This window comes from Melanerpes formicivorus, unplaced genomic scaffold (genome assembly GCF_026170545.1).
Source record: "Melanerpes formicivorus ecotype bairdi unplaced genomic scaffold, bMelFor1.0.p_v2 SCAF_17, whole genome shotgun sequence".
Classification (NCBI taxonomy): Eukaryota; Metazoa; Chordata; class Aves; order Piciformes; family Picidae; genus Melanerpes; species Melanerpes formicivorus.
In genome coordinates, this window is record NW_027142369.1 from 12,001,562 (window position 1) to 12,026,488 (window position 24,927).

General features: G+C 43.0%; 1 protein-coding gene across 1 annotated transcript; it reads left to right on the top strand.

Annotated features, from left to right (window-relative positions):
* Positions 1-2,020: 2,020 nt before the first annotated feature.
* On the top strand, positions 2,021-22,702 carry DHRS7 (dehydrogenase/reductase 7). The gene is made up of 7 exons (XM_068148957.1): positions 2,021-2,172; positions 7,880-8,032; positions 13,855-13,961; positions 15,191-15,430; positions 19,091-19,213; positions 21,570-21,785; positions 22,494-22,702. Exons 1-7 carry the CDS (start codon positions 2,040-2,042, stop codon positions 22,527-22,529), a joined length of 1,008 nt encoding a protein of 335 aa, XP_068005058.1. The 5' UTR covers positions 2,021-2,039; the 3' UTR covers positions 22,530-22,702.
* The last annotated feature ends 2,225 nt before the right edge of the window (positions 22,703-24,927 follow it).

Here is a 24,927-nt window from a genome sequence, read left to right on the forward strand (position 1 = left end):
TAACCAAACATTTTTAACAGGAGAAATCTATTTTACTCAGTTTTGTTGTAAAAGAAAGGATGAAGCACCGATTTACAGGATAAATTCTCACTACTCACCAGTCACAGGGTGCTGGGACCTTGTGAGCTTCTACTGTGCATCCTCTCTCTGCTCTGCCCAAGCTGCTGTGTACCTGTCTCTTCAAGGATAGGTGCGAAAATCCCAACTAGGAATATATGGTGCAGTGTACATCCTCCTCCAACTTCATCCTGCCTGCTCTGCTGTATTGTGATGCAAAGCTTCACAATTGCATGTGTAGCACCCACACTTAGCACAAGGAAGAAATAAGATCCGGAAGTTGTTTTACAATTATCTGGCAGGGATGGACAGCTGAATTCTGCAACAAGAAAATTTGCTCATCGTGTCCTATTTTTCCACTGAAATGTAAGGAAAATACTTTCAATTACTTGACTTTATATTATTTATGTTTTGTGTGGCATTAAAGTCCGATTACACTACGTTTTGCACTTGCCAAAAATAGGTGTCAACTCATTAAAACAAGAGAAAACAGGGACATAAAAGGCTATCTGAGCTGTGACATGTAACTGTGAACAGTCATAGTTCTTGTGATGGCCTTCCTTCATAACTTCCAAAGGCCTGTGTCTATTCTGAAACACAAAACCCACTTAATTAACAAAAGGTTTCAACACAGTTAAGCATTAGTGCTTTTGACAGAAACAAACTATGTTGTTGGTGGTGTATTTGTAATTTTCTGTCACCTTTCCTTGTTATTTGAATGAGGTTCTGACTGTTTTGCTTAAAAATCAGTCAGAACCTAAAGTTTTAAAGGTAAAACATGGCAGTATTTTGCTTTTGAAAGCTGTAATGATTTTTTTTTTTTTTTTTTGGTGGCAATTCAGGAGTTGATTCATGAATCCTTGAGACATCCATGTGGAGCTGGGACAGAGCAGGCAGCTGTGCAGGGTAAGTGTGGCCAAGTCTTCTGATAGATGAGTGGCCTTAGCCTGTGAAATTTTGGGAACAGGCTGAACAACTGTGTGGCTTGTCCTACAGGAGCTCTGCATACACTTATGTTGAGTGACAAAGAGGCAGGAATTAAAACGGGCTCCCCTTTTACCTCCTGCTGTGAAAGGTTGGTAACATGAAGACAGTTGCATTTTTTTTTCACCTATGCACATAAGCACTAGCAAATCTATGGTGCAGAGCTGTAGATGAGAGTGATGCAACGTCCAGAAAGGCCAGTCCCTGCGTTTTTAGCCCTTGTGAGCATACACCACATGTTGAGAGTTTAAACCCAAGGTCTGAAACACTGGCCAGAGTGAGTGTATACCCGAACTGAATTTGCCTTGGCAGGTGGATGCATGGCCAAGCGTAGCATCACTGGGGAAACCTAGGTGGGGATGACCTCCATGCTGAGAAACGAGCTGCTGCCTCCTGCACAAGGGATGCATCTGGCCTGTGACAAAGGCCAGGGGTGACTGCAGGTGGGCTGGGGGCTGCTGGACAGATGCTGTGGAGGAGGGAGGAAAAGGCATTGCTGGTTCTCTGTGAGGCTCTCTTCAGGAAGGTGGGCACTGGCTTTTCATCTCTGAACACCAGAACCAAACCCACCCTAGAAGTGCCCAGGGGTGTGCAGCAGTCAGCGCCAAAGGCTGAGAAGTCTCCTTTGCCCTCGGGGATACATCCAGGAGGGAAAATATGAGGGCCCCATTCCCAGAAACCGACCATCACATGCATGCCCTTTTCCCTACAAACCCAACGCTTATCACCGCAGCCTTGACTGCGCCAGCCCCAGCACCGTGGGGCTCCCGGGGCGGCCTCAGGACCGGGCAGCACAGGGCAACGAACGGCGAAGCTGGGTGGGGAACAGAACGGAGCTGCCTGCGGAGCGATGGCGAAAGGGGAGGCGGGGAAGAGGCCGGCGCTGGCCTGGCGTGGGGCAGGCGTTTGGCTTCAAGCAAAGCGAGGGCGGCCCCCAGTGCGCCGGGGCCCCGAATAAAAGCAAGCAGCAGGGCGAGGGCGGGAGGGAGTGAGCGGCTATGGCGTGGGGCTGCGCGCTGTGCCTAGCGCTGGCGGGCGGAGCCCTCTTGGCCCTGGTGCAGCTGTTCCGCTGGCTGTGGGCCGATGGCGATCTCACAGTGCTGTGGGCCGAGTGGCGGGGGAAGAAGCCAGGTAAAGTCGCCCACCAGCAGCCGCCAACCTGCCGGCGGAGAGGGACGTGGTGGCCGGGGGCTTGGAGCGGGAATTGGTGTCGCTGGGGGGGCGCCGTGAGGGGAAATGGACTGGTGCTTTGTGGGTAGAAGAGGGGACGCCAGGGACGGGGCTGAGCTAACACCTCAGTCGGGTAGAACCAGCCCCCCGGCACCTGCCTCACGGGCTTGTCCCTAGACAGAACCTTAGTAACTTAATTTTCCTGCCCTGTGTACCTGTGTGCAAGGCGTGTGGTAGTAAAAGACTCATGTCATTAAAGGAGCTCTCTGAAAGCAGTTTCGCAGCAGCGGTCAGCTCCAGCAGATCCGTGGCGAGGGCTGGCTTATTTGGCCCCAAAATGGTTGCTTTGCAGTGTTTTCTGGGCAGAGCCGCGTCTGTAATCGGTATGTGGAGTAACTGAGTCCGCCTGGGGAGCGTGGGGTTCTGGGACAGCGTCGGAGGAAAGGTCGCAATGGTTTTAGCAACTTCTGCACTGTGCTCTGACATGTTCAAGCAGATCTCAGTTTCACAGTAGTGCTAGAGATGTTTGCAATGATATAAACACGGATATTAATGTTTAAATTAAATGGGCTTCCTCTAATGAGAGCTGTCTGAAAGGCACAAGGGAACAGCACCACACGACTGCTGCCTGTGGTTCTCTACCCCTGTTCCGTAAGGTGCTGCTTGTGACACCTGTGGGTATAAAACTTCAGTAAAATGCCATCAGATTTCCAACTCTTGCTCATGTTGATCTTTGTAATTTGCCTACAGTTCCTCCCCCTACATGACAAAGATCTTTAAAAAACCATAGGGTGTAGTTGCTTAATAGAGGCTTGATCAGAAGAGCCACATATTGCCCCCTTAGCTTAGCCGGCAATGGTGATATGGGGCTGCTGGGAGCTGTGCTTAGTGTGGGTGGCTGAGATAAAAGCAGAGAGCTCCTGTTTGTGTCTGACTGGTCAGGGGAAGAGGCTGATCTGAAAGATGTGACAAGGGACACTATAGGCCTGTCCCATGTGGAAAATGAAAATGGATATTGGGTTGATATAGGGATATAGAACTGCATTGAATGATGGTGGATTGTGAAGGTGTGGCTGGGGGGAACGTGGAGTGAGAGAATCATAGAATGGTCCAGGCCAAAAGGGTCTGACCTCCCCACAGTCAGCAGGGATGTCCTCAATTAGACCAGGCTGCCCAGGGCAGTTTGAGTGTGAGACCATGGTTTGGTGCAGATGAAGGCTGGCATTAGGAAGGGCTTGAGGGGACAACTCTGTCTTCTGTTTTCAGTATAAGCGTACTGCTTAAGTGCCTGTCCATATACTGGAGAAGAGAACAGAAGAGATGCACAAATAATAAATCTCCAAGAAACAGAAAATTTTAAGTCTATATGAGCAGTCTTCTGTAATTCTTTGGATATGCAGCCCAAAATTTTATTGTAGCTCCCTTCCTGTAAAAAAAAAAACCAAAACTTTGTATGTGGACTTTTCAAAGATAATGGAAAGACTAAATCTTGACTAATTCAAAGAGAATTGAAACTTGTCCTGAGGGTTCTATTTACAATTCATGTCAAAATATAGCAGCTGTCAGGTCAACATAGTGTTGCCTTCAGTCTTATTTGAAACCTTTTAGCTAGTCTCTAAAAGTTCCTGTATAGACATTAATGTAGTCATTTTCTAATGTAGTTGTTTTAACATAAGAAGAATAAGACAGAATTACAGAATCTCAAAAACATTCAGGTTGGAAAAGACCCTCAGGATCACCAAGTCCAACTCATAACCTACTCTACAAGGTTCACCCCTAAACCGTATCACCAAGCAGTGCATCCAAACAAGCTTTAAACACATCCAGGGTTAGTGACTCAACATAAACTACTTTCCCCCTACTTCTATTTCCCAGCCTCAGTGCTAAGATACGTAGCTGAAATGGTCTCATTTAAGTGGCATTTTGCTGATAGTCCAGCCATCCTAACTGTAGCTAACTGTTCAGGTAGGAAAACAGGAGGGATGACCACTAGAAAACATGTTTGCCCTCCCTTTTCCTCTTGCCTTTATTGTGCACATAATATAACATGCTTTAATATGCAATGTGTGGATCCCATGGGAAAAAATCAGTTTTCATTTAAAGCTGTTATGGGAGCTGTCACTTTTGCAATCATTATATTATGTTATCACTTCTACAACACTGTTCTGGATGCCAAAGTTTTTGGACATAAAAATGCTTACCAGAAACCAGACTGATCTCATGTTTCTTTCTTTTGTGCTGTACACTATAACTATGAAGAAAGGCCTTAATATAGGTAAGATTGGTTCCATTTCAATGATTCAGTTCTGAGGGAGAATTCACTTCTGGATTTTGTCACTGGCAGATGCTGGATTGCATCCCATCTTCTAAATATGTGTGGTCGGGAGACAAGGATGCTGGGTGACTTTTTCATGTGTTGTGTTTAATGAACTGAGCAGCAGTCACCCTAAACAGTTGTTTTTTTCCACAGGCAGAGTAATATTAGCAAGCTAAGGAGGATCCTTTTGCATATGACAACCTATGTATGTGAAAGCCTACTTTTAAAGCTGGCAATAATGGTATGATTCTTCAGGGCTGTGGGGAGGATGTGCTGCTGTAAACCTCCCCACTTCAATTTTTTTTTTCTACAAATCAAATAGCATGGTAACTTCACGTTCCAGGAGCTATAAAATGTTTGGTCTAAGGTGCCAAACAGAGGTATGAAAACACTTACTGGATTACTTGTGATACTGCTCTGTTCAACATCTCATTTGTTATGCCTTGTAACACAGTAGTTAATGGTTAGTGATAAGTATAATCTGCTTTCATTTTTTAATTTGTCATAGTTAATGTTTAAATTTATTTCCAGTAACAACAGGACATTTATTCTGGAACAAGCTGGTGGTCTGATACATGTTCTACAATGGCATTTGAACTAGGTTTTCCATTATGTTAACTCCCAGTAGCTCACTGCTTGGTAACTATTGGCACTGGGGAATTGGTGGATAAGTCTCCTTATCTCAGCTAATTATTCTGTTCACAGAACAAGATCCTGAATAACTGCAGTGAAGCTGCCCAAGACAGGTTGGGAACAGGGAAACTGAGTGGTAGGAGGAAGTGGATTTGTTTTCAGTAGCAAGAGGAGATGAGTGTGGTAAGCAGGGTTGAAAGCATGTCTGTGTGTTCTGTTTGTGTAGTGTCTGTCTATACAGATTTTCTGCTAAAGCAAAATATAGCCAGAGAGATAAACTCCAACATTTCTTGTGGTTAATTCAATGAATTGGTAACATTTTGGAAAAAACTGTCGGAAAAGAGTGTAAATAAGCTTTAGAGGCAGCAGCCATTTGATGTAATGGTTAATACAATGGTTATTCCTACAACTTCAGCATCTCCCAAGTTCATAACCCTAGAATACATCTTTGCTTTGGGAAGTGACTGTTGTTGCTGTTAATGTTTTTAAAAGCAAGCAAAACCCCCAAACAACCCTAAACTACCAAAGCATGCTTTTAGGAGGGATTTTTCTTTGGCAAAAAATACAGTCAGCTTAAAAAAAAAGACAAATAATACTCTCTGCCAGTCCCACAGATTCAGATGAGCTCTGGTAGTCTTGAGTGCTCTCTGCTCTTGCCACAAGGGTGGAAAGTTTTGGTGCTGATCGCTTCATGGGATTTATGTCACTAAGACTCTGAAAGTAGAAATTTAAAGCTGTGTGGTATAGGGAGAACCAGGAAGTAAATCAGGAAGCAAAAGCAGTCCCAGCCCCTGTCCTAGTGAAATAGAAGTACTTTTGTTACATTAAACAAATGGGTTAGTTTCAGTGAGCTGGAAAACCCTGTTTTGGCCTTTTATAGAATAGAGCTACCTTTAAGTCTCAGGAGCTGAATTTGGCTTTGCCATTTGAATTACACCATGGAAGGTTTTTGGTTGGCTAGACACTGGTGGAATACTCTTCTGTACAACCCTAAGAAACAGAAGGAAGCGTTCCTGTCAGTGCTATGGCTATGTGGGTCAGATTTTCACCAAAAACCTGATCTTTAAGAATACATGCAGGTGTTAGACAATGTTATATTCTGGAAAGTGCTCTGATATTAGTGATCATTCAGTCTTAGAAAATATTCTAGAATTAAATGGGTGGTTTTCATCCATCTGTTGTATTTGAGTTTTGGATGTGTACCTGGAAAGCTCAGCCTTTTCCCAGTATCCAGGTGTATCATAGAGCAGGGATGAAAGAAAACAAGGGGGAACAGGCATGTAAGCAGAGGAGTAAAAAGAGTAAGATACTATTATTTTTATTACAGGTTAAAAAGCATGCCTGGGCAGGAATTGTGAATACACAGGAAATGTATACATGAGCTTGCACCTTAGGAACTCTGTGTGCTGTGCTTCAGCCAATGCAGGAACTAACCTGCAGCAGATACAAGAGGGGATGAACACCCATTTGCTTTGTTATGATTAACTGTCTTTCTTCAGAGAATTTTCTTCTGTCACAGAATGTTAAGGGCTGGAAGAGACTTCTAAAGATCATCTAGTCCAACCCCCACTGCCAGAGCAGGATCACCTATACCAGATCACACAGGAATGCATCCAGGCAGGTCTTGAATATCTCCATAGAGGGAGACTCCACAGCCCCACTGGGCAGCCTGTTCCAGTGTTCTGTCACCCTCACAGTGAAAAAAATTTTCCTTGTATTTCCATGGAACTTCTTATGCCTCAACTTCCCCCCATTGCCCCTTGTTCTGTCATTGAGCATAACTGAGCAGAGCCTGACTCCATCCTCTTGGCAGTCATCCTTTACATGTTTATAGACATTAATGAGGCCACCTCCTCTTCTCCAAGCTAGAGAGCCCCAGCTCCCTCAGTCTCTCCTCATAAGGAAGATGTTCCACTCTCTTACCATTCTTGTGGCTCTGCACTGGACTCTTTCAAGCAGTTCCTTGTCCTTGAACTGAGGGGCCCAGAACTGGACACAATATTCCAGGTGCAGCCTCACTGGGGCAGAGAAGAGGGGGAGGAGAACCTCTCTTGACCTACCAACCACACCCCTTCTAATACAGAATGCCTTTGGCCTTATTAGCTATAAGAACACTTTGCTGGCTCATGGTCAACCTTCCATCCACTAGGACCCCCAGGTCCTTTTCCCCTTCACTGTTCTCCAACATGTCAGTCCCTGACCTATACCAATACGTAGGGTTGTTCTTTCCCAGGTGCAAGACTCTACACTTGGCCTTGTTGAGCTTCACTAAACTTCTCAGTGTTGACAATTACTTTGGAACACTCTTGAAGTAGAACAGTATTGGGAAAGATTTGCGTAGGCTTTTGTTTGGATTTGCACTACCATAACTGTTTCCTGTTGTTTCCAAGAATTCTCCCCTTTCATCTGAAGCTCTGTTTGATGAGGCTCTTGTGTGGATGGCTTGCAGAAATGCAATCAGATTTCTTTCATCAGGTAGACAGTCAATGTTTATTCAGATTAGCTTTGGAACAAAGTTCAAGTGGCAAATGAAGAGCTATGAATGATTTCACAACTGCATGTGACCAAAAAAATAAGGAAGTCAGGATTTGTAATAGCCAAAAAATTGAGCATGTTTCTTAAACAGTATCAGATGAGACCCTAGCAGGACCCCAGCAGTGAGTTAAATGTTTACTGGCCCCGGCAATGTGTGAACTACTGTCTCAACTCTTTTGATAGAAACTGAACTGCGTGGCAAAGTTGTCTGGGTGACAGGAGCTTCAAGTGGAATTGGAGAAGAATTGGCTTACCAGCTATCCAAGATAGGAGCCTTACTTGCCATCTCAGCAAGAAGAGAGGATGAGCTGGAAAGAGTGAAGAAGAAATGCCTTCGTAAGTACAGCTTGCCACTTCATTCAAGCAGTTCCACTCCTGCTGTGATGGAGTTGTCACAGAAGTGCTAGCCTGCATATCACAGGAATAAATTTAATGGTGAAAGTAAACTTCATACATAACTCCACTGTATGTTTGAATCCTGTATTTTCATGAGTGAGAGGCCTTTGTCTAGACTTGCATTACAAGTTGCTTCATAAGCTAGTGTTACCTAAAAACCTAATTAGCAATTTCAAGTGCTCTCGTAAGATACTAGATTAAGAAAAGGCATAAATACTGTGGGGAATGCAGGAACAAATCTGAGGGGTATCATCCTATTAAGAACCAAACCATGTAGCTCCATGCTACTCTTCTTCCTTCATACTTGTGCATCTTACAGGCAGACAACTGACTTTCCGTTTTGAAAAGGAGAACAGAAATGCTCAGAAAAAGTTGTTCAGAGCAAGCACAAGAAAGAGGCTCTCCTGTAGATCAGGAGGATCAAATATTAAGTGGAATATTTCTATTTCAGTTATCTTTCACATGCCTGCTGAGTCAGTAGTCTGGCTTCATTCCCTCTGTTTTCTGGATTGACAGCAAGTGGGATAAACAGTTAGTCCATGTTGATAAATAGAAGTTTTGAACGTGTTTAACATTATGTCTTTTTTGGACTTTATATATCCTCGGTAAGTCAGTGTGCCATATTTTATACGCAGTATATTGTGACACTCACTTTCCTGGTAATGTTGACAGAATGTCTACAGTTTACTTGGAATGAATACTGGTGAAAAGTGATGCTTATTTTGGGTTAGCACCTAAACATTTCTAGAAACCTAAAAGTTGCAGTGGGCTGCTAAAAAAATCTATCAAGGAGCTTAAAAAAAATGCACAACTCCTTATTTCTATTTTCTGATGCTTCAGAAAAGAAGCCATGTACATACCTTCAAAAGCAAGCAAAGGACCTGAGTTGACACTGTGGTTCATTGGTGGCTATAGTAAAATTCCACTGCTGTATGATGTAGTGTTTAGTTTTCAGCAAAAGCATACAACTGGATTTGTGTCAGTGGCCCTTTGCTGTCATTGCAAAACTGATAACACTGGATAGACCGGCAGGAGCTGTAACCCTGCACAACCCAGCTTCCCACCCTTTTGCTTGATTATCATGTGTGCTAGACTCGCTAACCGTCTCAGTGGCCCTGTACTGCACTGTCTCTAATTTATCAGTATTTGCCTTCAACTAAGGTGGTCCAGAATTGCACACAGTACTCTAGATGCAATATTAAACTGCAGGCACTTAAAAACGACTTCCCTCTGTCTGCTTTTGCTAATGTAGCCCACTAGCAATGATAATTGCTAGAGCTCATTGAGTTATGTTCAGCTTGCTGTTGTCCTTCCATTAGGACCTCAGGTCTTGTTTGGGGAGCTTATTCGTAGCCATTTGGACTTTGACTGGCAGTACTGCATGGCATTGTTCTGTCACAGGTGTGAAATTCTGCATTTGACTTTGAGCTTGGTGAGGTTTCTCTGACTGTACCTACAGCTTGATAAGATGCCTCTAAATGGCAGTCCTCCCCTCCAGCATAGCAGCTGCTCCACTAAACTTTATCTTAACTAGAAATGTGCTCAAAACTTGTGTTTTGTTGCACCATTGGAGTCATTAATGAAGGGTTACCACTTAAAACTGGCCACCAGTTAGACTGTGAATGGTTGGTTGTTATTCTTCAAGCCCTGTGGTCCAGCCTATTTTTCACATGCATTGTAATCCAGTCATCCAGACCTCTTGTAATTCTCCAATATAGCTTCAAGAGAGCTGTGCGGTCAAGGTGGACATCCACTGCTCCCCTCTTGTCCACAGAGCCAGTCATCACAAAAAGCAATTAAGTTGGTCAGTGGGTGAATGCCTCTGTTAAATCTGTGCTGGCTTTCCACAGTCCTTCCTGTACTTGAAAATGGCTTTCAGGAGTAATTGCCACATAATTTTCCCAAAGACTGAGGTTAGGCTGTGTGCCTGTTGGTTTAATTGCTGGGGAGCTATATGCCAGTTACCAAGTACCTTCCATAGAGGAGTGAGGTAAGCTCTTTTAAGCCTTGCATGTATATATTGGCCTGCTTATCTTTGCAGTTCTTCCATAACTTGGTCTTCCTGTGATGTTGGTAGTATTTCTTTCCCCTGGAGTCCAGCCTCAGGAGTGTGGGACACCTGAGAGGAGATCTTGCCAGTGAAGACTAAGGCAAAGAAGGCAAATGAGGACCTCCTGTTTTTCTGTGCCCTTTATCACTTTTTCACTGTCTTTGTTCACCAGTGAGCTCACTCTGTCTTTGGTCTGCCTTTTGTTGGTGCTGAAGCTTTTGTTGCCTTTCACATTCGTCATGACTTTCAACTCTACCTGAGTGTTAATCTTCCTGTTTGCATCCCTGCATGCTTCAGCATTTGGGTCCCCATGCTTCCTGGGCATCTTGTCCCTGCTGCCACCTGCATGTCGGCTTTTCACAGTTGGGTTCAAGAGGTTTGAGTAGTGTGGGGCGGATTGAGATTAAGCTGCAACATGTGACATGACATGAGTGTGAATTTGGCTGAATTATATGGCATAATTTGAGCTGATAGACTTTAATGTGCCAGCTGTAAATGCTCTATACACTGGCAACTTAACTGGATAATTTTCATGGTAATGTCAGAAGCAAGCACATTTCTTCTGTTCAAAACTCAGAGACACCACCCTATCTTACTTGTTTATGCATTTTACACTGCTTAAAAGCTAAAAAAGAGAGAGAGAAGGAAGGTATCATAAAAGCTATGGCAATACCTGTTGAGTCATGCATAGGCCAGCTCAATGTTTCTCCATAGGAGAAAACAACTTGTATAACTTACATGGTGCCTGCAAGTAGCTTCTGTATATTCCCCAACTGCATTCTGCAACATGAGTTGAATTTCACCAGTAATGGAGAGTGTATTTCTTGCTTTGACTAGGCTCAAATATGATTTAAATATAGATAGGCCAAACAATCTATAAATTATAGACTTCCATGGTAATTGACCTCAGGAGGTCATGTTGTTCAGCCTCTGCTAAAAGCTCATGTTCTGTTAAACAACATCATACTAGATGGAGATAAAAGAGAGAAGGGAAGTGCTGAAGGGCTGAGTATTGTTAAGAGAAACTGCTGTTTTGAATTAACATGTATTGGAAAGAGTTGATCTGAAATCCTCTGGGGAAAGGAGGTGAATCTTTGATGTTGGACCTGATAATCTCTTGAGGCCCCTTCCAGCCTCTAATACACTGTGATATTGTGGTAACAACAAAATATCATTCTAAGCCAGCATTAGTTAGGCAGCTGTCTTTCAAAAAACCAAGTCGGCCTTGGGTAATTTTAACTGTGTTTTAGTTAAAAAGTAACTTGAACTTAATGACCCACCGACAGGGAAGAAGCAGCCCATGATTGCCCAAAAAGAAAATGTCAGGTAGAAGACCTACTGCTTGGGTCATTTGATCCTAATGTGAAGCCATGGAGTGCAAAGTCTCCTATGTAAGGAGACTTCAAAAGCCTTCCAGAAGATACTGTTTCACAGTTGCATAGCTGTGTGAAAGTGGCCTTTGTTCTGGGTAGACCGAGCTTTGAGTGCTGGGTTGTAGATGTGCTGCATATGAAGGTTTGTGCAGTTCACTTTGCAGCTGGAGACACTTCACTGAGGGATGTTAACTTACACATGCTAGCATTGTGAGCTGTAAGATAAGGTCTCCCACTTGTTCCCAAGTGTTTTTCTGTGTTATTTTAATTCATAGAATCACTGAGTGATGGGGATTGGAAGGGTCCTCTGGAGAGCATCTAGTCCAACCCCACCCTGCTAAATCAGGGTCACCCAGAGCAGATTGCACAGGATCACATCCAGGTGGGTTTTGAAAGTCTCCAGAGAATGAGACTCCAACCTCTCTGGGTAGCCTGCTCCAGTGCTGTGTCACCCTCACTGTAAAGTTTTTTCCTTATTTTTAGGTGGAACTTCCTATGTTCTGGTTTGTGCCTATTGCCTGTTATCCTATGGGCACTACTGAAAAGAGACTGGCCCCATCTTCTTGACACCCATCCTTTAGATACTGATAAGCATTGATACGATCCTCCCAAAATTAAACCCTGTTAGTGAGAGGAATTTTGTTTTGCCTTAAAACCATCAGTTTGGTAGCAGGCATAAAGAAGTGGCATATTAGGAGTTATCAGTGAAAGAAATAGAGAACATAATTCTGACAGTGTATAAAGTGAAACATAGAATTGTGTACCTGCCTTCAACTCCATGTCCAGTTCTGGTCATCTGCCAGGAAACCAATGAGGTGAGTGGATGGTAGAAGGAAGTTCAGAAAAAGTAGCAAGAATGTTTTGATGTTTTGCAACATCTATCTGAGGGGTGACAAGAGCGAGGATCCCTCTCCCTAGAAAAGAAGTAAGGACAGTGGTGTATGGTTTGAGGGTGGAAATCGGATGGTACATCTGGTTGATCTAAAAGAACTAGGCCTCTGGTTCTTCAGAGGTTCTTCACATGTAAGACTACTTCCTTCCTTCATTATTAACAGTCTGTGCCTCTTCCTCTGCCTTTTTCTTTCCCTCCTGTGTAGCTTTGTTGGCTGGGTTGGCCATGTGGTCTTGTTAATCCATGGTAGAAACACTCCATATCTCAGCAGGTTTCAACTCGGCAAATCTGCTTGAGGGGGCATGAGGTAGAGGTGTGTCTCTGATAGGACAGTATAAACTTCATAGAGTTCACTGATGTGTTTCTGAAAGAAATAGCTGGAAAGATGCACATGGAGGGACTGGAAGTATTGGTAGCTTTAAACCAGACAGGTGGGTTTATTTTAACCCGTTACCTGAATACTAGTGACCTTTGAACAGAGGCAGTTTATGGATTTAAGTAGCCTCTTTATTTGTACATCACTGTAAAGACAAAGTTCAACCTTATCTGTATATGAAAGAAGTAGTAATAAAAATCTCAGAGCCTTAGGCTCTCTGGAGAGTGCAGCTGGTTAAAGAGGAGCAGGAACACTTAGTTGTGGCTAGGAATCAGTTTAGAAACAAAAATAGTACTATGAGACTTAGTATAAATAAAGTTACAAAAATCATGTTATGTAGTTAAAACCCTGAAAAGATAAACATGGAAGATTTTATTTTTGTGAGTCATCTGCCCCAAAACCCCAGGGTAACAAATCACTGCTCAGGAAATACTTTCTATGGAAAAGGTCAGTTGCTCTGGAGAGACAGTGGTAGAAACACCCACCATGAAGGCTTGATCTTGATGACAGCTGACTTTTTATTTCAGGAGGTGGATATGTTAAAAGCTATCAATTAAGCAACAACCTTCTCCTTCTACCTCCTCCAATAATCTTGTTTGTCTAGACTTCGTCTCACAGCTACTCATGTACCTATTGTAGCGATTTGGGTCTAAATTATACTGTCCTGTTGTCAGGAAGAAACATGCTTGGCCTGTTAACACACAAGCAAAATGTCAAGGCTGCCAATATGCTGAGTTTCTGAATGCCTCTCTGAAAAACTTCAGTATCCTGTCATCTGTTACACTTAGCTATGGAAAATAACTTGGAGAATTGAATTGTCTGTATTGTGCTACACAAGCCTGTTACTTTTCACAAGCAAAAACATAATGATGAGAAAAGAAAGGCTTGGTAGGAGCAGACTGAAAATGGAGATCAAACTGAAAAAACAAAGCAAGCATTTTATTTCCAACTTAATGTTACAGTTTTTGGTATTCTTTTGGTGTAATGTGATGTTTAGAAGCAGATTACATTTCCCATGGTTGTTTTATCAGGAGTTTTACTGGTTCCTATTCACTTTGTGGTTGTTTTTAGAGATTAGCAACTTGAGTGAAAAAGATATCTTTGTTCTGCGTCTTGACTTGACTGATAGAAGCTCTCATGAAGCTGCAACCAACGCTGTTCTTAAGTATTTTGGCAAGGTAAGGTGTGCGTCTGGGATTAAACTCCTTTGACTTCCCTATGTCCTACTCCTGCATTTATGTTTGTATTGCACTTCTCTTGTGGTAAATTCATGAACGCGTACGCCTTTCTTAAGTTTCAGTATTAAACCTGCCCAAAAGTACCTGAATTTTCATCCCCTCTGTTGCTTGTGTCTGGGTGTCAGCAGGCTTTTGCGGCTGCTCGGTATGCAACAATGAACAGATAGTCACTGATCTTTACCAAGAACTGAAAAGTCACTTCCTTGACAGCTCTGGATTGACTGGGACAATCCTCAGATGCTTTTTTAGAGCTTAAAACAGTGTATGAAAGTCAGAACCTTTATTCTGTAGTTTCAGTAATGGATGTAACTTGGGTTCAGAGGCATATGACAGACTGGACACCAGGCCTTCCTTGTTTTGTGCATAGTTATCTGGATTGCTAGTCCAAAGTATGGAGCTAAAGTAAGGAAGCAGCAGTCAGGTGTAACTAACATTAGACACCTTGCAGAGCTTCAAGGTTTTTCATTAGTTCATGGGTATTTCAGTTGTGCAGTGAAATCATACAATTGTTTTGGCTGGAAAAGACCTCTAAGATCATTGACTCCAACTATTGATCTAATGCCACCATGGCTGTTAAACCATGTCCTGAAGTGCCATGTCTACACATTTATTTATTTTTAAACACCTCCAAGAATGGTGACTCTACCACCTCCCTGGGTGGCTTGTTCCAGCCAGACCACTCTTTCAGTATACAAATTTCTCCTGATACCCAATCCAAATTGCCCCCCGCACAACTTGAGGCCATTTCCTCTCATTTTAAATTACTGGTAACAGATTTAGTTTTTCTGTTCTTTGCTCCAATTGTTTTCCGATTTTACACAAAACATATTTTTAGAGGTCACCTTGCAGAATCTGAGAATGAAGTGTTGCTTGCTACAGCGCAGTGAGGTTAGAAAATGTTCTTTGAAATAAACCTTTGCAGCTTCCAGTGTTCCTGTATGAGGAGTTAACCTTGTTTAGCATCAAATATTGGCATTCCTGCTTTAACTCGGCTTGAAGTTAGCCAGCCTTGATGCAAAGAGGAAGTGTATGGCAGGACAGCAACTGCTGATAGGTCTGGTTTGTGTATGGCAGACATCCCTGGAGGGCTGAGAGCAGTTGCTTAAACAATTGCCTGAGGAAGTGCCAGTGTGTGTGTTACATGCCTTTATTATTGTATCTTTCCCAAGATTGATGTTCTGATCAACAATGGTGGACGTTCCCAGCGCTCTCTGTTTGTGGATACAAACCTGGATGTCTTTAGTGCCATAATGGAACTGAACTACCTAGGTACCATCTCTTTAACAAAATATGTCCTGAATCACATGATCCAAAGGAGAAGAGGAAAGATTGTTACTGTGAGCAGTGTGATGGGAATCATGGGAGCTCCTCTTGCCTCTGGGTACTGTGCCAGCAAGCATGCTCTGCAGGTAAGTTACATTTCTGAGATGAGTCTCCTTGTGTAATAGACCAGCATCAGATTGTCTTGTGGCAGAGGACTTCACTCTGTGCTAAAACCACAAGTCTCACCAGAAATCACACACAGCATATGTAGCTTTCTCAGGTTCTGAATGTCCTTTAAAATTAATTTGCTCTGTGTTGTGAAATACCTCAGCTCCCAGTGTAATTTATTTTCCTGACTAAAATTCAAACACTGTCTTAGTTGGACCTAACCACTATGTAGTTCTGTTCTAGTGTGAAACACAAGATCGTAGCCTCTGGCCCTTAGCTGAAGGAATAGCTAAATCTGAAGATTATTCTGTTGCATACTGAAGCCCTGACATTGCCTTGATTCAGTTACAGAGGAAAAGTCACTGCAGAGAGTTTTAAGATCACAGCAAATCTTTAGGACAGTAAAGTGAGAGCAGTGGTTGTTAAAACAGACCTCATGGAGAAATGGGAATTCCTCATCTAGCTGAGAACATCTGAATGAGACGTTCCAACAGAGTCCTGTCATGGTGTGAAAACCTGGCAGTGTCTTACAAAGTTACCTCCTGCCTGACACTTTACTTTCTGTATTTCTTGGGAAGAATTTTCGAAGGTAGTCTTGCTTGTGTAGAAAAATACGAAACCAGAGCTCAGAAAAGTGTCTGGAGAAAAAAGATAGTCTGGATCATCAAAGAATCATTTGTTTAACTAGTAAATGTATCTAGACATATTTGTCTTGCACCACTGTTTGTCTTCCTGCTAGAGTACATTTTGATCTCAGTTAAGATAAACTGCAGCTGTGCTCAGTACTGATTTAAACTGGCATCTTCCTGCTCCCTGCTGGATTTAAGCACAAGAACAGAGTAAATAATTCTGCTTATCTATGGGATCAATATCTTTCTGATAATTTGACTGACACCACCACAAATGTAACAAGTGGCTGACACTACAAAGCCACTAAATACTTGAAAGAATGAAGATGTAGAAGACAGTGGTAGGCCTCTGCTAGTAAAAAGTTTTCTGTTGGTGGGGAGAGGTCTGATGCTTTTAGTTTGAGTGGCAGCAGTGAAACTGCCTATTAGAGGTCATCTTTTGGGTTAAATCTAGTTGATTTAAATGAGAAGAATGCAATGAGCAGAAGCATGAATTGTCTTGATGTTCCTTTACTAAGTATTCTTTCAGTTGAATTATCTTTTGGGTGTGGTGTAGTTGGACTAAGCGTGGCTAATTAGCTGCAGAGCACAAGGAATTCACATGTTGCTTAAAATTCTCGGAACTCTGGCTCTCACGTTAAGATAAAGAACATGGATGAAGCTTTAAAGAGACAGTTAACTAAAATTTCTGGATCAATGAAAAATAAGCTGACTGAACTGCTTATATCCTTGAAAGTGTCTGTCTCTGCTCAGTAGGCAGGTCAGCATCCAAACCTCATTTCTTCTTCCTTTCACAGTAATTCTGCAAATACTAATTGCATGTGTTTAAAGCATGCTCTTTGCAGTATAGATTTTGAAGAGACTCCACCTGAGAGTCTCTTATCAGTCTGGACATGGGCATGAAACTTTCCAAAACTGGAAGAGCTTTCTTGAACTATGAATTTCTTCAGGACAAGTCAAATGAAGGAAGTCTGTAGGAATGGCAGTCCTCTTCAGATAGCCTAGTAGCCCATCTCCAATGGTGACCAAGAGGAAATAGCTCAAGGGGAGGGCAGAGGAAAGCTAAGATCAGGCATAGATAGATGCTTCTCCTGTTGTGTTTGCCCAGCATGTATCAACCTGTATGCTAAGCTCTTCTTGAAGTGAAGATTGCACTTTGGCCACCAGTTATTTAATCTGTCTGACATGAATTCCTCTGTTATGGTGTTTGATTTGTGCCCTGGGGTCTACCCCAGCTGACACAGTTCATGCTGCAACCTCAATTACACCTTTTGTTCATTTTTTCCCCCCTTTGTCCTTTTAAAAGAAAACCTTGTAAATGGGAGTTAAAAGAGAAAGGAAGGAACTCTGCTAAGAATTAAAATCTATTCTTGAAACAATCATGCTTTGATTTGTGTCAGTTGGAATTCTTCATAGCAGTGTTCTACTGATCAAGTTACCCTTTATTTCAGTTCTGGGACTGCTGTAAGTTTGAGAGTCAAGTCCACAAGTTTGGATCTCACTGGTGCAGTGTCTTAGCTGGTTTGATGGTGTTTATGGAGATCATGTGCCTTTCCTCTGCTTGTAGTTCATGGTAGTATGTGGGGGGGCCTTCAAATTACTGCTCAATCTGTAACTTGTTTAGTAAACACATGGACTGCACAGGGCAGCAACCACTGCTCTCTTCAGTGTCTGGTTATCTGGGAGACTTCTAAATGTTTCTGCCATAGCAGAAGTAATTTCAGCCTTACCTTCTTCAGCATCTTCTATGATTAGGTCACTACACTGGAAAGGCCCAGAGATGGCTTAAAGCAGTTCCTGTTCCACACGCTTTGTACATTAGAGCTGGCTTGAGGCTGAGCTTAGTAGAAATACTCAGATTCTTCCTCTTGCACTAAAGTTCCTTTATTGCTTTAAATGTGGGTTTACTTCTGCCTGAATTTAAAGAAAAGCATTGTCACAGGACTGCAAAGTCCATAGGCAACCTAAGATGGAATGAGTCTGGCAATTGGGAAATTAGAGCTTATGTGCTTGGTCATAGGTGTGCAACTCAACCCATGACACTGGCTTTAGTGGATTGTATCAGCAATCAGAGGAGCAGATCTTACTGATTTTAGCCCTGCTGCAATTTAGTTCAGAACTCAGGGTCAGCCAGCCCTCTTGCCTAGGTAGATGGGAGCACAAATTAGGAAGTTTTATTACAATTGGAGAAGTTTATCAGCTTGTGCTCACTATTGTGACACAAAAGTGTGTATTAGAATAAACACAGGGAACTGTTACTAACCAGGTCATAGGTAACACATGGTGTATTTGCTAAATCATAGCTCTACACAATCAACTTTGTGAGGAAACACTGTCCTGCAATGGTCACATTCCCTATGAATAGTTGCTATTTAAATGTACATTGATACAGATACAAAAATTGTGTCCTATTAAATCAAAGAAATACTTGCAGCTTCTGGAATGATAATTTTGCTTAGGTACTCAGCATATTTCTGAGCTGAAATAAGATTTCTATCTGTGTGGATGCAAATGTCAAACTCTGCAGAGAATCTTGTGGTACAGATATCTGTAAGATATTAGGGTGCACCTTTTGTTAATATGGTGAAAGCTTTTCCTCCTCTTACCAAATACCAGTGCCACTTAGTAGAAGCAATTTAAAATCTTTAATCTCACCACAAAGAACAATTCACCTGCAAAAGAGAATTTACACAATATTGCAGTTATTAGAATTGGTGGCACTTCCAGCTCTAAATCAATGAGGCTGGGGACAGCAGAATCTGACTGCAGTTTACAGAAGTTACTGTGTATGGGAGAGATTCCTTAGTGGTTTATAGATCAGTATCTGTAATTACAGATGAAATGTTCAGTTAGCCATTGTGTGAAAAGTTAAAGCAATAGGAATTGCTTTTAGTGTAATACTGTTGTCTTTACAGCCTAGAATTTGTGTGAAAATACGTAATCAGTTAAACCTTGCTACGTGTGGAAACAGGCAAAGGAAGATCTTCACATTCTAGCCTTTTCTTCTAGGGTTTTTTTAATTCTCTTCGGACTGAGCTGACTGACTACCCTGAGATAAGCATTATCAACATCTGCCCAGGACCTGTGCAGTCAAAGATTATACAAAACGTCTTTACGGAGAACCTTGCAAAGGTAAGGACTTGGTTCTGTTGTGATCGTTCCTTTTAAATCTAAAATAGGACTGAGGCAGTGAGAGCTCACCCCTGCACTTGGCCCTGGTGAGGCCACACCTCAAATACTGAGTGCAGTTTTGAGCCCCTGCTACAAGAAGAACATTGTGGTGGTGGAGTGTGTCCAGAGAAGGGCAACAAAGGTGGTGAAGAGTCTAGAGAGCAAGTTTTACAAGGAGCACCTGAGGGAATTGGGATTGTTTAGCCTAGAGAAACGGAGGCTGAAGGGAGAATTTATCACCCTGTACAACTACCTGAAAAGAGATTGGAGCATGGTGGGGGTTTGTCTCTTTGACCAAGTAAGAAATGATAGGATGAAAGACAATGGCCTCAAGCTGTACCAGGGAAGGTAAGGAAAAAAAATTTCACTGAAAAGGTTGCCAAGCTCTGGAACAGGCTGCCTAGGGAAGTGGTGGAGTAAACACCTTGGGAGGTATTTAAAAGATGTGGCAGTCAAGGACATGATTTAATAGTGGACTTGGCAGTTAACAGTTGCATTTGGTTGGAAGAGACTTTTAAGATCATCAAGTCCTTCTATGATTCTTTTAAATCCAACCTTCTAAACTTTAAAGTTTTGCTGTGGGGCCAGTGATCCTTCTGTGGTTTTCTTCTGTTCCTCCTAGCAAACACTAACCACATTTTCTTGCCAAGAAGATGTAGAACTATGTACAGTGTTGTAATTCTTTGTGGTGTCAAGTCTGTATCAAATGAAAATAAGAGTTTGAGAATTGTTATGCTTTCTCTCTTCTAACACACACACAATCTAAGCCTAGTCAGGGTTACTGTCCGGCCACCCTGGGGGAAAGGCCAGGATTTTCTGGATGCAGTTCTGCCCACAGAATGCTGTCCTTTCTGCACAGGTAGCTTTTTGTTTGCCCTAATCACAATGTCCCCTGTTTGGTTGACGCGGCTGCTGGCAAAGCCACTGGAGTCAGCTGATGAGAGGCATGCATTCTTTCCTTGTTAGTGATTGTTCAAGGAGAAAAAGCAAAACCTTCCAACTGCACAATTGCTTTTAACAAAGGCTAGCTAACAAAGTAGCTGGCAAAAATTGCTGCTGTGATACACCAAAATGTAATTTGTCCTAAATTCCATCAATTTAAAGCTCAGGAAGGCCCACTAGGGAGGAGGGACAGGGAAGCAGGGGCTAAGTCTTCCATGTTGAATTGAGTTCTGATAGGATTTTTGGCTCGCAAAACTTCTTGTCTCTGTGAAAGAGCGATCTGGAGAGCTTGCTGAGCAAACATTTCAGAATTCAGCATGGCAAAGGACCCAGGAGGAAGGCCTAATCCAGGTTAGAATTGCTTTTGCTAATGGAAGAACAGATAGATAGAGTGGTCTGTTACTGCTGGAGTGAAATTTACATAAACTCAGAAGGCTGTGGCTTGCATTCACTGAGCAATACGTGTAGACAGGTTTTGAAGATGAGTGTCCCTGCCACCGAAGAAGCCTGTTGCTTTTCTCTTGAGATGGCTGCCCACAGAGCAGAGCTAACAAAGATACATCAGTTAATGGGGAACGTGGCCTCATCTACTAACTTGGTTACTGAGTAATTTGTAGCATGTAACAGGTAGGCAGCTTGGGACAGCAAAAGCTCCTGCGTCTCAGAGCCCTTAGCTGCAGAATGGGTAACCTGCTCTGGTAGATTGAACTGCTGGAATGGATCCAGAGGAGCGCCATGATGATGATCAGAGGATATGGGGACAGGCTGCAAGAGTTGGAACTGTTCAGCCTGAAGAAGAGGAGGCTCCAGGGAGACCTCATAGCAGCCTCCCAGTACCTGAAGGGAGCCTAGAGGAAAACCAGGAAGGAATTTTTTACAAGTGCTTGTAGTGATAGGATGAGAAGGAATGAATTGAAGGTTGAGGAGGGAAGATTTAAAGTGGATACTAGGAAGAAATTCTTTACAAGGAGGGTGGTGAGATGCTGGAACAGCTTGCCCAGGGAAATTATGGATGCCCACTCCCTGCAGGTGTTCAAGGCCAGGTTGGATGAGGCCTTGAGCAAACTGTCCCTGCCAGTGCCAGGGGATTTGGAAAGAGATGATCTTCAAGGTCTTTTCCAACCCAAACCATTCTATAAATCTGAGTTTCCTTCATGGTAAAGCAGAAGCCATGCTTTATGCACACGTGTGAGACTAGAGGATCATGTGGAATGGGGTTCCCCAGTCTGTCTCTGCTGTACTGCCTGGGTTACTCTACTTGTGCACCCTGAAGAAAGTGGGAGGAGTATGTCTGTTGCACAGAGCCTGACCCTTTCTCTCCCTCTGGCTCACAGAGATCCAATTCTAATCCCTCCTTGCTCTCTCTGCCCTCCAGTCCATAGAGAACAGTGGTGATCAGTCTCACAAGATGCCAACTGACCGCTGTGTCCGGCTTACTCTGGTGAGCATAGCCAATGACCTGAAGGAGGCCTGGATCAGTGACCAACCCTACCTGGCTGTCTGCTACCTCTGGCAGTATGCACCCACCTGGGCCTGGTGGCTGATGAACAAGATGGGCAAGAAGAGGATACAGAACTTCAAGAGTGGCATAGTAAGTTTATTTCTCTGCTTGACTTTTTTCTTGCCTTTAGCCAGGGGAATGTTGGGATTGCATTTTGGATCCAGTTATTTTTTTTCCCTTCCTTGCTTCCCTCGCAGCTGATGCCAGGCCAGACCCCATTGCTGCATCCTGGTAGTCTAGAATTACTGCAGCATGGTCACATCACAGTGTGCTGAAGTCATAACATTGTGTAGTGCCAAAAGTCTGGCTCTGATCTTCATCACACAGGCTGAGTTCAGACTTCAGCATTAACACAGAGCTGTGATAGAAGGCACAAGTGTAAATTATTTAATGCAGCTTGGAATGAAGGCTGTTGAAAATATCTCCCTTGGTTGTCTCTAGTTCTTCCAACAAGCACGTAACCATTAAGCAATGCTGCTGTCAGGGCTCTTCACTCAATGTTTATATCCCTGAAGACAGATGTGCAGTGTTCTGTGCTTGCAGTGCTGCTTGCTAGATGGTATTTTTCTTGCTGCATTTTTGTCAAACTTGGTACAAGACCCCCACACCAAAGTACTCCAACAGCAAGAAATCATAATTAGAAAAAAAAAAGGGGGGGGGGAAGGGTGGCCTGAGCAGCATAAAACTTCCTCCCTTCCACACTGCCTGCCTGCTGTCACAGACTCTTTCAAGCAAAATAACACTGTTGGAAAAGGACTTAAGGGGGAAAATTGCTGATTTAATGTCCTTTCACTCCAGGATGCTGATGCCTCTTATTCAAGAAAGAAGAAGTAAGGACAAGCGTGTACAAAATCTGCTGTTCTTGTTCTAAGGCTGAGAAACTTTTCATGTTGTGACTGCAAGAAACCCAGTTTTTTTTTTATCCTTTGCATCTTTGTCATCATGTAACGTGACAAATCTATCAAGCTGTACACACACTCGAGTAAATAAAAATTGCTTTCTAAACATACCTGTTTCATGTCAGATTCCCACAGGCTGAATTTTTATGCTTACAAGAATTAAGAGAGGCAAGACAGTGTGACTTTGTTTTTCTGCTGCTCCAGCAGGCAGTACTTGGTGAGCAGGCTACAAATTCTATATGCACAGGATCCTCTTTCCCTCACTTTCATTCCTAATGGACCTTGAGCAAAATATACCCACAAATAGAAGCTTGTGATGTACAGAGTAAGGATGCACCATGTGTGTTTGTGAAGGGTTCCTTTGGGAAAAGGAGATTATATTTCATCTTTGCCATCAGCCTGAAGGCTGCTGTAGAGGTGGTCTGAGAACAAAATGTGCAGCACTGTCATGTGTATTTAGGGTTAAATCCCTCACCTTCTGGCACAACTCTTAGACGTACTTAATTTTCAGGTCTCTTAGCACCACAGGCCTCAGTTTTCTGGTCTTGTGAAAGCTGAGGATTTAAGCAGTACATAAAGCAGCAGTGGGGAAGGGAGAGTGATAGTAGAATTGCAGCCCCTGCTGTAGGCAGTAGTGAACCTTGTTCTGAACCTGGCTCATGTTAAATCTGTAGAGCATCAGAGAGCGAGCAGCAGGGGAATGTTTCTGTAGCAGAACAGCCTCTAGCTACAAGAGGGGGCACAGTATTAACGAGAAATCCATTTCACAGCAGACTGTTTACAGCCAAGACACCAGTGCTAGCAGCAGAGCTGAATTAGGGCAGACAGTGCATTATAGGCAATTTAAGCATGAAATAGAAGCCAAGCTCCCAGCTCAGTCATAAACCGGCCTTTCTATACAGAGCAGAGACCAATGCCCACAGTACTGCTGGTATACTGGACAGCAGCAGCTATGAGGAACTGAGAAATGGACTCTTAAGAATGTTTACCGTCCTCTTGGCACCCAGTTCTCAGTTCTAAGCATAGTTTGAAAGTACCTCTGTTGTGGAACTCATCTGTACTTAAAAGCTTGGTGATCTTGCTATTGACACAGGTTCTAAGACTTGGTTGTAGCTCTGGCCACATACTATCCAGGTAAGAAAATTCCTTATTATCACTCAATGCCATAAGAATAACAACCAGTTTATAAATGACAGAGACTTCCCAATCATAGCAGATGAGTGACATTTTTAACATGCTATTTACCAGAGGTGAAAAATTAAAGATCAAACAATAAAGACTAATTAAATGAGAAGTGTCTTGTCTCAAGGTGTTCCGGAAGATGGGGAGGTTCACTTGCTAACACACCAGTTCCCACACTGCTATTTGTGAAATGTTCTTGAGCAGCAGTAGTCTGCATGACAACATACAGAAGAAAGCGTGCACTCACTTTACTTCTCTGCTTTGTCCCTACTGAAAAAGTGTAAGTGCTCAAAGAGCAGTTCACTTCTGCTTGAGCTCAGGACAGTTGCTGCTAGACCCACCATCAAGGATTAGGCTGTTGCCAGCAGCATAGAAGGAACACCAGTAGAGATGACAGGGATGAGGTGGTGGTGGAATTAGCTATTTCAGAGGACGTTGATGTTCTAGGAAAACGCTAAAGGCAGAAACTTCCAAAAAGGCCAAAGCATTTGCCATCTGAGAACTTCAGTTCCCCAACACTTTCCATATAACTGATTCCTGTTGCTTTATGGGACACAAAAGGGACAGAGGCAGACTCCAGGACTTGAAGTTTTTGGTAAAGGCTCAAAAAAGGGGATGAAAATCCCCTAACAAGAGCTTCAAACTCTTAAAAACTGATCTTGTTAAATAAAGGTTCTCTAAAGCCACAGTGAAGGTGTCCTACGCTTACCTTTGTGTGATGAACATCATCTGGAAAGCAAGGAGGTGTTGACAAGAAATAAATGATGCACATAACTGGTTAGGAACACTGCACAGTTCAGCGATCACATGGGAAAATGGTGGGGTGGCCCATTGTAAACTCAGCCCTAGATACTGCATCTAGGCCCTAGCAGTCCAAATAGCACCTATGTTACATGTTTACGGGAGCTGCAAACAGGACCTGGTTCAAAGGTGCTCTGAATTCCTCCCTGTAAACCAAACAGGGCATAGTTCAAGAGCATGTGAACAAAACAACGCACTTAACAGGGGCAAACAAAACAACGCACTTAACAGGGGCACTGGGCTGCACAAATCTGTGCTACAGAACAAGAGGCTGTAACTCATGTTTCTGCCAAAAGAAAATGAACATGAAGAAGATTACAGAAAATCACAACATGAATCAGGGTCATGCT